The 14,950-nt window shown below is 43.4% G+C and overlaps 1 protein-coding gene across 2 annotated transcripts; it reads right to left on the bottom strand.

Annotated features, from left to right (window-relative positions):
- Positions 1–849: 849 nt before the first annotated feature.
- Positions 850–14,343, bottom strand: LOC142768755 (uncharacterized). Of its 2 annotated transcripts, none has more exons than XM_075870755.1 (5): positions 14,023–14,343; positions 9,009–9,063; positions 4,507–4,595; positions 1,250–1,409; positions 850–1,152 (listed from the first exon to the last, which is right to left on the bottom strand). In XM_075870755.1, exons 1-5 carry the CDS (start codon positions 14,167–14,169, stop codon positions 890–892), a joined length of 714 nt encoding a protein of 237 aa, XP_075726870.1. In that variant the 5' UTR covers positions 14,170–14,343; the 3' UTR covers positions 850–889. The 2 variants fall into 2 exon arrangements, with proteins under 2 accessions (XP_075726870.1, XP_075726871.1); XM_075870756.1 differs by having other exon boundaries at positions 851–1,152; positions 9,009–9,071; positions 14,023–14,163.
- Between the last annotated feature and the right edge of the window lie 607 nt (positions 14,344–14,950).

Raw genomic sequence — 14,950 nt, 5'->3', positions numbered from 1 at the left:
CACCGACGTCGGGCCGACGTCGGAAGTGCAACTTCATCCAATGTCGGGCCGACGTTCAAGCCAATGATGGGCCGACGTTTTGCCGATGTTTTAGCCAGTATGCAACCAACATTGGGCCGACGAAGGCCCATCGTATTGCCGACAAAGCTGCCAATGTTCGGCCAACATTGGGCCATATTTCAGCCAATCACATGCCATTTTTACGCCGATGTTTGCTGCACGACGAATATTGGCTACGGATGTACGACCGACATTGGACCAATCCAGGGCCACATTGCAGCCAATCAAATGCCGTTATTACACCGATGTTTCCTGCACGACGAATATTGGCTACTGATTGGCTTGCCATCATGTAACCATTATTAGTAGGGAATTTTTCTTACCGGAAGATTTAAACAATATGCCTCGATGACCCGCTCTTGTAGCTTTGCAGCCCTGTATACTTGGGGCAACAGAAAACTGAATGCTGAGAACTGAAAGCAGTTACTCGATCTATTTCATCTTTTATACTTCATTCCCTTTGCTAACACTAGAAGTGTAGTTTATTTTTTTACCAATTTATCTTTTGCAATAGCGAGTGCTTTATTTGGTACTGGTATTTGGTACAGCAGATCGAAAAAAGTCGTTAGGAAGTAAATGTTGAAAGCATATGTCCCCCACTTGCAATCCCCACATATGTCCCCCACATGGTAATTGAGAATATTCATAGTTTAGAGCATTTTTTTGTAACTAAAACATGGTGATGGTGCTTCCGAATCAGCATAAGCTAGCCGAACAGTGCACCACCGACAGTCTGCAGACTATTTAATCTTTGTTTTTTTTATTTATTTGGTACAACAAAAAATGTATACATTGAAAAATATATATACACAACTAAAAAAGGCCCGCTCTACTGCAGGTGAGGTTGCGTTGGGGGCACAGTGACAGTGGTGCTGTCAAGGCCCTGGCTGCTGTGGCTGGGCAGGAAGCCAGCTGCCGCGAGCAGCCGATAATCAGCACTCTGAGAGTGGGGATCATCGGGCTGCTCCACAACAAATGCTTCTCTGAAGCGCCGCTTCCTGCCCCCACAGCGATCACCAGACCCTGGCAGCCACCTCTTAATAAACTTGAGGGCCTCCGCCTGGTCGCACCCTGCTTTTTGGCAGATGACATCTGCATACAAGAACAGAAATACCATAGTACACATGAAGCACTGCAGTACAGAGAATACACAAGAGTACACACACATAAAACAATGAACAAGTCTAACCTGTCACTAATCTACAGAGCCTCAGGGTCACAAAGGCCCTTTTCCCTTTTCTGCCATGAAGGCTGTACAGCACTTGCACGTCATGTGCCAATACAGCCTTCATGGCATTCACACCAATTTCTCGAAGGCCACGTCCCCCAATCTGCAGGAGGTGCTTGCGCTGTAAAAAAATGCAAGAAGCATAGATGGGGTAAACGCAACAGCGCATCGAAATGTTTTCATGATAAAAATCTGCAAGAAGAGGACACTGAAAACAACAACTTGAATTTTTGGGCATCACAACATTTCATTGTTTTTTTACGCTAACTTCAACTCACTTGACCTAAAATGGTTTCCACATCAGCCCTCTCACACTCAGTGTGAGAACCTATCAGAGTCCTTCTCTGAATGCAGTTTCGCTGTTATGAAATCAAATACAACACTGTTATAACCCTTAATAAATATTGATTCTAGCTATGAAATAGTATAATTACTTTGTACAGTGCTAAAATGCCAATACACGTTTCTTCGAGGTTACAATGTCTTTGCCTGAATGTTGGCCAGGAGTAGCTTCTACAGGTGAAAAACGATAAAATATGTGGAATTCAAAAAGAAGCTTGGACATGTTTTTAATCAATGCATTGTAAGCAGAGCACAACAAGATAAATGAACATGATCAAGGAGTACTAAGAGGCAACCTTAGAGCAACCAAATCTTGGTCATAGATGAAACTGATAGAAAAATAAAGGTCGCACTAGATGGTCGCACCATTTGCTGTTTATATTTTTTTGTGATAGCCAACAAAGAGGCCTGTCGCTATAGAAATCTCATCACAATAAACAAAGGTGCATTTTTCTTCACACTGCGAAATTGGGTGCATGTTAGATTTTTAAAAGAGTAAGAAATCGGCTAACACAAGGCAGGGTGAACTGTAGCTCAAAGTAGAGAGAGCCGCAGCGGACACGAAATAGGGTGATAAATAAACAAAGTTACTGAATGTCTGTTTTAAGCAGGCTATTGCTAGTCACTGCCCATCAAATGCACGATGCCGCATCTCATTAATTCCAACACACTTAACTTGAACTGACGCTGTGGTCCTATCAAAGCTATACCGCGCTCCGAAAATGCTCTCAGCACCCCGCCCAATCCTGCGGTGGCACTTCAGACACCTCATCGCTGTGCTTGAAGAAGAAAATGAAGTAAAGGAAAGAAAAGACTGCGGTGGAATGTTTGCCAAATGCCAATCTGCGACATTCCTGTGCCCCGCTTCGGCTTTTTCCGTCCCTGCCACGTAGAGACCCTTCTCCTCTTAACACTGCGCATGAAGAGAAAGAGGGGAAAAAAAGCTGTCGCAGAGAGTTGCCTCTCTCATGCCGATCTGCAACGCGCCGGTGTCACGCTTCCCTGTTTTTCGTTCCTGCTATGTAGAGACTCTTCTCCTTTCAACACCGCGCATGAAGAGAAAAAAAAAAGCTGCCGCGGAGTGTTTCTCTCTCGAATGCCGATCTGCTTTTCTCCAGGTGGAGACGCTCCTCCATTCTCATCATGTGCTGGCCACGCTCCGGCTGCAGCGCAGATGGTAACAGTGGAAACACAGTTGTCTTCTAAGAGTGTCAGCACTGGACATTGCCGCGCGCAACCTCTTTTGCCAGGAGAATACTGAAGCCGAAGTACAAATGCTTTGCAAACTGCACGCAAAACTTGTTGACTCGTTGCAAGGCCAACGTGTACAGACATATATTGACTACTTTAATTAATGACGGATGTCCTGTAATTTGTGAATAAAACTTCTCCATGCACACGCATCACTGCATGGTGAGCCCTCCGCTCGTTTACCGTATTTACTCTATACTACCGCGCCCTCGATTGTAACGCGCGCCCGGTTTCCACGACAAAAAAAAAAGAAACAAGACGTCGGTTGCAACGCGCACCCTTTTTTTCGTTGGCCCGCTTGATCACACCACTAGCGAAAACGACTCTCTTTGAGAGCGTCTTCCGTTTAAATATAAAGTACGGGGGAAGCTTATGCCTATCTGACATGCAACAGAGCATTGCTGTCACTCTAGTTTTACCGTGGCCCGATGTCAGTACGCAAACTTGCATCGCCCCCTTCTCCTAGACGGTTGTGGTGCCAGGCATGTCGAAGTAAAGAGGCGTGTGATCGGCATTCCCGATTTGCCCAAGCAAGTAGCCGTTGTTGTGCCGCAAGTTTAGGAGGAACCTCTGAAGACTCTGAAGCTTTTCTTCGTACTCCTCCGGCAACTTCCGGCATATGCCCGTTCGCCTTCGGAGAGAAAAGCCTTTTCTCTTCATAAAGTTCGTTAGCTAGCACCTGCTCGCTTTAAAATGGCTCTGCATTAGCCCTTTTTCTAAGGCTAACTGCATAGCCTGCACTTGGAGCAGTTCTGTCGTCACGGGCCGCTGTGCCGCTCACTGCTTAATCACATACTCGCCGAGCAGCTCTTCAATTTGTGGAAACCGACCCTGCTGTGGTCCACTGAAGCCTTTGCGTGAATCTTTACTGTCGACAATATTCTGCTTTTGTTTCCGCCAGTCCCGCACGCACGTTTCGGGAACTCCGAATGACCGCGATGCGGCCCGATTTCTGTCCGTTCCGGCACACACGACGACTTTTCTTTTAGAAGCAGCATTGTGGTGCACTCGTCGAGTTTTTGGAGTCGGCTCTACCATGGCATCGATGCTTCTGTACTACAAGATGACGAACTCCTCAGCACACGTATGAAGTGCCGCGCATGGGAAACACATAGGCAGAAATGACCGACGCGCCATGCCGACGCACGCAGGGGGCGGCCATTTTGTAAGTGGCGATGGCAATAGAATGACCATATTCAGTTTTTTTTTTCGTACTCGATTCTAACGCACATGCGATTTATGAACTCTCTTAACCGGAAAAAAGGTGCGTGTTAGATTCAAGTAATTATGGTAGCTTTCATTATTTTGAACTTCTTTTAATTTGAACAAATTTTCTGGCCTCTTTGAGTACGAATTATTCATATTCGACTGTAGTACAGTGGCTCATGAGATAACCTGACTAGTTTGTTTCCCGAAACACAGTATCTTAAAGCAGTACTAAATTTCTGCATGTTACATAGGCATATTAAAAATCAAGAAATAGACACCAAAGCCGCAGCCACAGCTTTACTCTGCACAGCTGCCTCTGCTGCCTCCACTTCTCCAATTGTACCAGCAGGCAGCCGGGGAAGGTCAGAGGGGCGCTGTGCTGGCTGAGCATGCTGAGGCACGGACAAGAGCCGTACCTTGTGCTTCAGCTGTCGCACCTCCTGCAGAACCTCTCTTTGTTGCTGCCGGATGCCAAGTTGGATTCGCAGGATCCGTAGCAATAGAGCTGAAACATACAAGAGTAGTGAAGTGAAGTGAAGTGAAGTGAAGTTTATTTTCCTTTCACACAAAGGGGGTAGCCGGGGCTAAAGGCTGGAGTGCCTGACAGAGGCCTCGGCTCCCTTGTACAGTCTGACATAAATAAACGAAAACACATAATTGCAGTGTTAGCTGCATTTGCCAGTGTAACACAATGCTGCCAAGCATGCAGCGTAGACAAAATACAAAGCATTATAAATATACAGAATATAAACTTAATACAAGCTTATACAAAGCACAAATCAGATTCGAGTAAATATTTCTTTGTTTGTTTTTTGAATAATTTCAATGCAACATCAAAATCAACATTCGTCAACATTTTATTAATAACCACAGTGACCTGATAATTTAATTTTTGTTTGCCATAGGTTGTGCGCGTTTTAGGGACCCGGTGGATTTGTTTTCGAAAGTGATATGCATCGTTAGACAAAGTAAAGTCTTGAGTGTGCAGTTGATTGCTCTTAATATACTGCAACAGTCGAAAGAGGTAGACTTGGTTCGCTTTAAGCAGATCGTAAGTACGGAACAATGGCAACGTGGAAAAGTCTTTGGGTCTGCCACGGTACCCATGAATGCACCGCAAGGCTCTCTTTTGGAGTACTAGTAGTTTTTGATAGTTAGTAGGCGTAGTTGTTCCCCATACGAGAATACAATAGGTTAACTTAGAATACACAAGCGCATAATACATCTGCAGTCTCAACCACACGGGTACCAGACAAGCTACTTTGTAGAGACAGCCAACACTTTTACTTATTTCAGATGCTAATTTTGACACATGTGTGTTCCATGAAAGGTTCTGGTGGAACCAGACACCAAGAAATTTAATGCAGTCGACCTCATGTATTCTTACCCGACCAAATTGAATATTGGCCTTATATGAATCAGCAGTATTAATTGGCCTAAAAATAATGTAGCTAGTTTTGGATAAATTTAAGGAAAACATGTTGCGTTGTAGCCATGACTGCAAGTTTCCTAAGTACCAGTTTACCGTAGCTTCCGCTTGTACAAGAGATTTGGCTGTAAAAAATATGTTCGTATCATCCGCATACATAATCATGTCATGAGAGCCTGGTAGTTTAGTAATATCATTAATATATATTAAAAACAATAGAGGTCCTAATATAGAGCCCTGAGGGACTCCACAAGTGACAGTTAGTCGGTTAGATGCAACATCATTCACCCGTACGTACTGCATCCTATGACGTAAATAATCCTGCACTAAGTTATGTGTGACACCACGTACACCATAGTAATTCAACTTTTCTAAAAGGATATTGTGCTGTACGCAGTCAAACGCCTTTCGAAAATCTAAAAAGAGACCAAGAGTGTAGTGTTTGTGTTCTATATTTTCAAGTATTTTGTCTTTAATAACGAGTAGCGCCTGCTCTGCGGATTTTTTCTTCAGAAAACCGTACTGGCAAGCAGATATCAGGTTGTGTTTAGTGAAAAAACATTCGAGCCTGCAATTGATAACTCCTTCAAATAATTTAGAAAATACTGGTAACACAGAAATTGGTCGGTAGTTTGACATTTCCATTCGATTGCCACTTTTGTATATCGGACAAACCTTGGCGATTTTTAGGTCATCAGGAAACACACCAGTAGTAAACATTAGGTTTACAAGATAAGACAATACGTCAGATATCAAAGGCGCAACGCGCTTAATGGGGACAGATTTTATATCGTCATGACCTGCAGATACATCATTTTTTAACTTGTTGATTAAAATCACTATTTCTTGAGAGGAACTGGGTGAAAAAAACACAGACTTCGATAAAGAAGTAATATTGTTAATCAATACATTATCAGGTTCAGGTGTATCACCGAGCGGTTTACCAACATTGACAAAGTACTTATTAAAAGCACAAGCTAAATCAAAACCACACAAATTTCCGTCCGGCGTACTTATCTCGTTCAGCGCATTATTATCTTTCCCTTTCGTTAGATTAGCTACTTCTCTCCATACTTTACCACTGTCGTTTTGGATTCTCGTAAAACGCTCGATAAAATAATTTGTTTTTGCTGTCTTTAATTCTTTACTCAGTTGATTTCGATACTTTTTATACTCTTTTAGAATGTTGGGATCCCGATTCTGAATAAAGGAGTGGTACATTTTGTTCTTAGTGCAGATTTTTTCATGCAAATGTTTGGTTATCCACGGCTTTCTGAACTTCTTCCTATTTACTCTTCTTCTAATTAGAGGAAAAGCGTCATTATAGGCATTTAAAAACTTGCTTATGTGCTTATATGTACATACCATATTTACTCGCACAATTTGCATCCTCACATAATTTGCTCACCAGTATAATTAGCCAGCCTGCTTTACTACAAGAAACTTTTTGCTCGCATACTTTGCCCTCCCCAACCAGCCCGAGCCACCTTGCCAGCACACACACAGACACATTTGACTTCATGATGCTCTGGTCAGGCACATCTCTTGTCGAGCAGGCGAGTGCAGTCTTACACAAAATGGACTGAGTGCAAGGTCCCTTCTTCCATGAATTTTTATGCTTTCCCTAGAATATCGAACTTGAAAACTGAAACCTGTTTATGTGTAGTCCGAATGCCTAAAGGTTTGCCTCCTATCTTCCCACCTCTTCCACGGCAAGAATGTATTCCCGAGACACAGCACAGATGTTGAACGCGTGCAAGGACCTGTCACATCAACTAGATGAGACAGATTTTCGCACTCATTTTTTTTTCGGTTTCGCCATCTGGCCATTGCGTTTTTACCGTTCCTTGTGATAGGCTACAATAATTATATACGAGGCAGATTGCTGTTATAAAGCTTACCGAAGAAAACTGAAACCGTGCTACCGCTAAGCACATCAGCGTGGAGTTCTTCGACATGCAATATTCAGTATGGGAGCCAGCAGAAGAGTGCGTTGAATAAGACTTAGCATAGAAGCTTGGGTGCGTTGGTTAGATATCGGAGGGAACACAACGCAATAGAAGACTGGGACAAGGAATGGACACACACACACATGAAGGGCGACACACACAGCACTGTGTTGGCATCGCGCTTCCTTGTCTGCATCTTACTTTACGTTGGGTTCCCGACAATAATTGGAGAGTACTTATGTTCTCTGGTATAACCCTGTCGTGGGAACTGGTTTTTGTGAGCACTGTTCGGAAGAACTTCAAGAAAATGGGGGCATTTGAACAGGCTTAGCAAACAAATGACAATCCGCTTTGAGACAGTTGTGACAGCGCCTGCAACATATATTCCCAGTTGAGCTTTTAGGCCAGCGATTCCTACTAGCTTCGCACATGACCGGATTGACAAAAAAAGTACACATAATACGCGAGTATTTACCGCATTTGACTCTGTAGCTTTGATGAACCAGGCAGATACACAAATTTATCCAAAACTCCATTAATTCTGTTGCAAAATTATTCAACAAACAAATTGCGATGTTATCCATGTTACTATACGATTGTGGCACTTTACCATTGCAGCTTTCCAGGAGGCACACATAGTGCAGCGTTAGTTCACCACTCGCAGTTAATTGTATGCAGTAGGTTGCTCACAGCAACTGACTGCATGCAATGGTGAACATCTTGCATGCTTGCACCGCTGTTTCAGCATGCTTGCTGCTTCCCATACGGCTATCCATTGATGTTCACAAAATTGGGAAGATGAAGAAAGACTACACAGTGCCCTCTGGCCACCCTATACACCAAACCTCCAGCCAACAAACAAACAAAAGAAACAGAAGTATGCAAATGAATATTATTCCTAATGCAGCTGGAATGGAGTGTAGTTTTCACCAATTCTGTGTGTTAAGTCAATATGGAGTGAGTTAACTCCATAAAGTAGCTTTTCTCATAACAGTGTTCACTCTATTGTAACACAAGGAGTGACTTCATAGCATCTAGAAGGAAAAATAGAATCTTCAGTATTTGATAGAAATGTGAGGCTCTACCTTAAAACAACAATAATCTGGAAAAAGAACTTATTACATTCGAAAAAAAAGGTAGCACAGTTGATTCCCTTTACAAGAGACACTGATGTAACAGACAAACGGGGATAAGAGGCACCAGTGTGCAGGCTGACATTTGGCCCATCATGCATCAGGCACTCCGTAGATGCGCCTGTGCAGCCGGGAGCCCTGCAGTCAAGCATGCTGAGCAAGACTGTTGACCACTGTACAATGACACATTGCCACAAAATTTCAAAACTTCATTTCACAAACTTCTGCAAAAGCTTCTTACACTCTTGCATAATTTTTGCACAAGCTTTTCTCATTCTTGCGTGATTTTCGTCAGAACATATAAGTGTTGGAAGTTGTATGTCCCCAAAAACTTGCACAATACAAATAGCATACATTAAAGTCTATCACTTAATACGTGCATAGTGTAACAATGAAAGTAAACTCACGCATGGTTTGCTCCGAGCCTTCCCCGTGCGGTGCCTCCTTGAGCCTTGGAGAGCACTGTACAGCTAGAGCAAAGTAGCATCAATCCAGTGTTATTGGCAGGTTAACAAGACCACAAAACTAACCCCCATATTCATAAACGCTCCCCCCGACTCGACTTTCACCCTTCACTTGACAGAGTTGAGCACTGTGCCGCTGCTCGTTTGAAAGCGACGCTGCGCTACTCGAGAATCACAGCAGATTATTGCCGACATGCAGCAATTTTCTCTGCTTAGAGACGGCGCTCCCATCAGCCATCTCAAGTGAAGGTGAAGCGTTGAGTGGAGGGACGTTCTAGAATACGGGGGTAAGATTGGTTGCAAGAACACTACAATAGACACACTTAATTTTTACACTTCATCTATAATGTACAGCTACACACATTCTGCATCCTTATTATGCACCATATACATACAGGCTTATAAAGTAAACACTGTAGGCTGCTCAAATAACACCTACACAAAAAAATTACCCAAAAGTGGCCATGCGCAAAGTACTTTTATTTGAAACTCGCAAAACTTTTGCGGTGATGGAGAATAAATAAGACAGGTTACGCTTGGAGGCACATGAGACCTTCGCAGCTTTCATAAAGTACAAAAAACAATATGGTATGTGTATGTACGCATGATGCTTCAGCCTTTACATACGGTTTCTTGAAAGAATCGACTATGAATTTTATGGCACCTGTGTCCTTCAGCGCAATTGAAAGCCTGCTGATCAGTGTGTGCAATTGTGGAATAGTTACATGAAAAATGGCGTGAAACACCTAAAATCAAATTTTTCTAGCTAGGAAATATGCAGCTGTGTATACACAACACATGCTGCAAACAGTGGGAGGTGACCACAAGAGTGATTTGAGTGTAAGCGGCAGTATTCCGCATTCATGCACCCCGCCATTTTCAACTGTTGCCCAAAAGCAGCACCACTTCAGCGTGCTACTTTTTTTTTACATCATAAACAGCACGGAATACAGCGAGGATGAAAACAACATATGCAATTAAATTTTGAGCACTATTTATGGTGCGCATGATTGATTGATTGATATGTGGGGTTTAACGTCCCAAAACCACTATATGATTATGATAGACGCCGTAGTGGAGGGCTCCGGAAATTTAGACCACCTGGGGTTCTTTAACGTGCACCTAAATCTGAGCACACGGGCCTACAACATTCCCGCCTCCATCGGAAATGCAGCCGCCGCAGCCGGGATTCGAACCCGCGCCCTGCGTGTCAGCAGCCGAGTACCTTAGCCACTAGACCACCGCGGCGGGGATGGTGCGCATGAAAAAAAAGTAGCCCTTTGTACAACGACGAATTCATAATTTGCCTTCACGGACCTTCTGTTAGGCTGCACCACATACAGATTTTTTGTGGCTTTCAAAAGAGATTTGAAAAAAAAAATAATAACCGTGTTTACTCTCGTCATGAGCGCACTCACTAAGTCACCCTCATTTCAGTCGCCAAAATTTTGAATTTTTTTTTCTTCCACATATTAAACACACATCTTACGTTCATCCGCTGAAGTCCCACGGGCTCTCCCCCCCCTTGCCGCCTTCGCTCGCTGCCACGTGCCATTTTATTTTTGTTTCTATTTGTTCATGGAACGTCCCCTGTCTTTTTTATTATCTCTTGTAACATATGTGGCATTATCTTGTTCCCGAGGTGCCACAGGTGCTCTGCTATGTAGATGCACCATTAAACTAGTATTTTTGATCAAATGTGCATTTCTGATGTTTACCTTGCAAGTACGTAAAACTGGCATGCTTCTTGATCTACGATACACATGTGGCTTGTCTCACTTTGAAGGAAAAGTTAGCATACAATGGTGTAAATGCTTAGAATTTGAAATATTGAGGCAGCAGCACACCGGAGATGATCATATGGTAAAGAAACAAGTGCTGCCTTATTAATGGCAAGTTGTCACTTATATGTACAAATAAATTTTGCGAGCTAAAAAAAGTACAAAAGCACAGCGAGGCTATGATGTGGTTCAACCTGTGGATTCGCTTCATTTATCACGCCATATGATGAAGCTTCCTTTGGTAAAACTGCTCAGATAAGAAAAAAAGTTTGCTGTCCAATACAGCTACTATACAAAGTGTGCACGTGCATCTCGCAGCGCCTTTTCGTCACTTCCGAAATGTGCCACCAACATGCCCGGGCACCAACCGAATCTATCGCCTACAACTGCCATGTTGTCTCCTTGTGCTTGCACCCGTTTAGTTTTGCCTCACGATGCAAGTTTGAGAAATTATGAGCTGCTAGTGAGGCAAGTTGATTTAGTAGTCCACGCAGAGGGAGCAGAGCTTAGGGTGTTCTTCTTATAACCTGAAATTGAGAACGCACATTCCGATTTTCCTAAAAGTACCAGCGTATTTGGCTGGTGCAGATTAACAACAGCTACTTGAAGAAACTTTGCAACATTTGCATCTTCAGGTGCAACTTCATTACGGGTAAGTGCCATAGCCAAGTATTTACCTGCAAACAGATATAGCTTACCAAGATACTGTACATACAAACTTGTCCGCAGTTAAAAACATGATGGCGAGGAAGGCGGTTAAAATCGTGATGGCGATCGCGGAGATTTGGTATTGCATTGAAACAAACTATAAAGAATGGGAAACAATATTAGTTCACTTTGAAGTATAGCCGATCGGTTCAAGTTGGGCGTCAGGATTTTTTTTAATTAGTCAATTAATTCTATACACGGTCTCTATCATGTTCAGTGACTCCACTGTACATTAGCGTACAACAAAAGCAAAATACAAAGTGAAAAGTGTGTTAAAGCATACGCGAAAAATAAAGTGATGACTGGCATTACCGCGGCACACACCACGCAAAGTCGCTATCTGCCTTGTATAATATTTTCCTCGACTATTTCCACAAATTGCAATCAAAGAGGCTCAAGCTCAACATCAGCACTGTTTAAAACACTTGGTGGGGGGGGGGACACATTGCTACTTTGGTGGCGTAGGCCGTGACAATATATTCATGATATTATATCTCTTGTAAACTTGTCTAGCTCTGCACGACTAGTTTTCGATGGGAGCAGCTGCGCTTCGCACATCCACTCTTAAAATTGCGGCTCGAGAGATTTCGAGCTTTCACTTGTTTTTGGGCCAGGCAATTTGTAGTGAAAGCAAGATAATAGGCCCTCATGGGTTGTGGCGGGCAGCCGGTGTACGCCGTGGCTGGCATATGTTTCGCACATCTTGATTATCTGGTCTTGTATCGAGTGAACGAGCGAGGCCTTCCTAATCCATTGAGCTCGTTAAAGTAAGACAACAAAAAACCACAATGCTTCCACATCGTTCACAGCAACAGATGACGAGCCCCCAACAAATCGCACTGCAGCACGTGAACTGCCGTAGGTACCCAGGGAGTTACCCGGGCATGGCGGGAGAGGGCGACAACGGCAGAAGTGACATCACAAGAACACTATGTATAAAGGGGACATTTAAAGACTTTTTTCCCATTTTTAAACTTCGTGCACTGTTCTGTCACAATTTATAGCTCAGAATAGTTGTATTTTGAAAAGGGCACTAATTCATAAGCACAATGGTTCAAGGATGGGTGCATTTAGGGGGCCCATTCTACGTTTTACTTATGCCCTTCAAGAACTTGCTTACAGGGCCAAAGTCCTGTTTCAGAAAGAACACGCTAGTGCGTGGCCAGCAGTCCGTCAAGCATTAGTGCTGGTGAGATTTGGAAATGCAGCGCATGAGCATCCTCATCTGCTACTTCTCTGCTCATGCTCTCGGGGTTTACTTCCGAGGCACGGTCCTTCGCACTTTTCATTTTCACACTGTAAATCAACTGATACCAACTCTGCCTTCCATTATTTAATAAACCAATATTTCATGGTCACGAGGACGAGCTTAAAATGTTTGCTACATCAGATCTGAACAGCATTTTGAGTCATCGAAACTTGCTAGTTGCAGCGAGCATTATGCGAAAAATATGATGTGCTTTACGGTGACAACTTGCAAAACACTGCAGCAACGATTCAAATCATGCATTTTTTGTGCTCACAGGAAATCCCTCAAGCAGGAGGCACTGGGCTAGATAAATTGCGCAGCTAAAATACGGATGCGCTTTCCAATGCTGTCATGCGTACAGGCAGAGAAATGGCAGACAAAACTGGGCGCACCCCGATTCTATGCGCATGCGTCCCATTCACAAGCCTCGCTGCCAGTTAGCACAACATGGCTCCCTGTCCATGAGCTCGCTTATTTCCTGTAACAGTGGACCATACGGTACACCTATTTAAAAACGAGGATAGAATGTATATAATGCAGCATCTGATGAAGCCATGACGATGTGTTGCTGATGAAATCTGGAACTCTAGTTAGTACCCTTATTGTTAACCAGCCGACCGACTAGCAAAAAGATTTGCGACTGAAATGATGGCATTTACACCTGCCCTTAAAGGGACACTGAACAAAGTTTTTGCCGCCGAGATTTTCAGCCAAAGCAATAGATTGGGCCATGAAATTCGTAGACAATAATAATTTCAAGCAGAAACTACGAAAACATACTGAATTTAATGAGCCTTTTACAAAATGCCGCGTCTAGCTCTTAGACACGGCGTTTTCTAAAAGGTCGCGACATTTATTTTTCAAGTTTTTTTTTTGTTATTCAAGACAAATCTACGGTGCATTGTTCACAGAAAACAAAATTGCCTCGGTAAGATTTCTTTGCGAGCAGCTTACTAATTTTAAGGCAGGCGCGTTGATTCGTGAACTGAAGAATGCGAGTGATCGATCTTGCCTGCTAGTGGCTAGGCGACAAAGGCTTTACCTCATGTCCTGGTGTAGCTAAGTCACGCAAATGGAGCAGAAAATGTGCATTATCATTTATTTCACCTAAATATCACACGTATGTGACTTATTGCCGGTGACAGGTGATCAGGATGAAGTCGACAAGTTGCAAATCTGAACAAGAATTCACTCGAATGAAAAACCAACCTATACTCACGTGCACGGTGAAGTCGAACACGTCGTCCGTCAATGTTGTCGCTGATGCCCGAAGGAAAAGAGAAGAGGACAAGCGACGGGGTCGTCTCTTTCTATAAAGTCGGCGGAACTGCCAGAACGGCCAACACAAAAGGCATCGGGTTGACATTCCTCCATCTGGGCATCAGTCGCTCCACCCGGGCATGCAGCTGCTACTGGTTCTACTACTATCCTCTTCCCCGTGCCTCTTCCCGACATTGCAGTGTTGCTGCCATACTCGCGAACCTTTTTAAATTAAAGCACGCAATCATGTATTATCGTGCGCCATACTAAACTTAAAAACAGTGCGCTGGTACGTGAGATCACGAAGCGCGGTCCACGCCATCACAAGAGCAATTAGAGAAATGAAACAAAGAAAACAAAAATGTATAAAATATTTGTCTCAATACGATCCGCAATCCAGTTTCCTGCAGCGGCTTTTGGCTCTGTATGAACGGCCAAGCCAGTGCCAAGCCAAGCTTGCGTCCCTGATCAGCTGTTTGTTTCCATCGAGAATTCAACAGTGAACTGGCAATTTGTTTAGATGATATTGCTAAAGGGCTTGAAATTGAATATTTCTCTACGTACTACTAGTGTACTTTTCCTCTCTGTTTCCTGATCACAGTGATGAGATTGAGGAGGTTACAATTTAGAAAACAGCAAGTGCAGCTCAAGCATTGCTAGTATCGCTGTTTCGGTAATAAAATGTTACAAAGATTTTGCCCCGCGACCTGCTTGCCGTGTTCGAGCACCCAGTAGAAATTTACGGTGCCGCGTTTGAAAGAGTTGAATAAAATTGCAATATTACGAAAGAAAGGCTCTGAAGCAACATCGCATTTTATCAGGCCTACACCTCCCACACCTAGACGAGTAAAACTCGTCGATATTATCTTGCAAAGCTGTGTATAATA

The sequence above is a fragment of the Rhipicephalus microplus genome, chromosome 8, assembly GCF_043290135.1.
Source record: "Rhipicephalus microplus isolate Deutch F79 chromosome 8, USDA_Rmic, whole genome shotgun sequence".
Classification (NCBI taxonomy): Eukaryota; Metazoa; Arthropoda; class Arachnida; order Ixodida; family Ixodidae; genus Rhipicephalus; species Rhipicephalus microplus.
The sequence above is the reverse complement of the archived record's forward strand: the minus strand, read 5'-3'. Positions and strand labels throughout refer to the sequence as shown.

Excerpts from the sequence above, each read along its gene's own strand:
- LOC142768755 (XM_075870755.1), bottom strand. The coding sequence starts at position 14,169 with ATGTCAACCCGATGCCTTTTGTGTTGGCCGTTCTGGCAGTTCCGCCGA. Across the intron at positions 4,596-9,008 it reads AGGCTCGGAGCAAACCATGC|CTCTATTGCTACGGATCCTG; the intron begins GTGAGTTTACTT and ends TGTATGTTTCAG. Across the intron at positions 1,410-4,506 it reads TGCGACAGCTGAAGCACAAG|CGCAAGCACCTCCTGCAGAT; the intron begins GTACGGCTCTTG and ends ATTTTTTTACAG.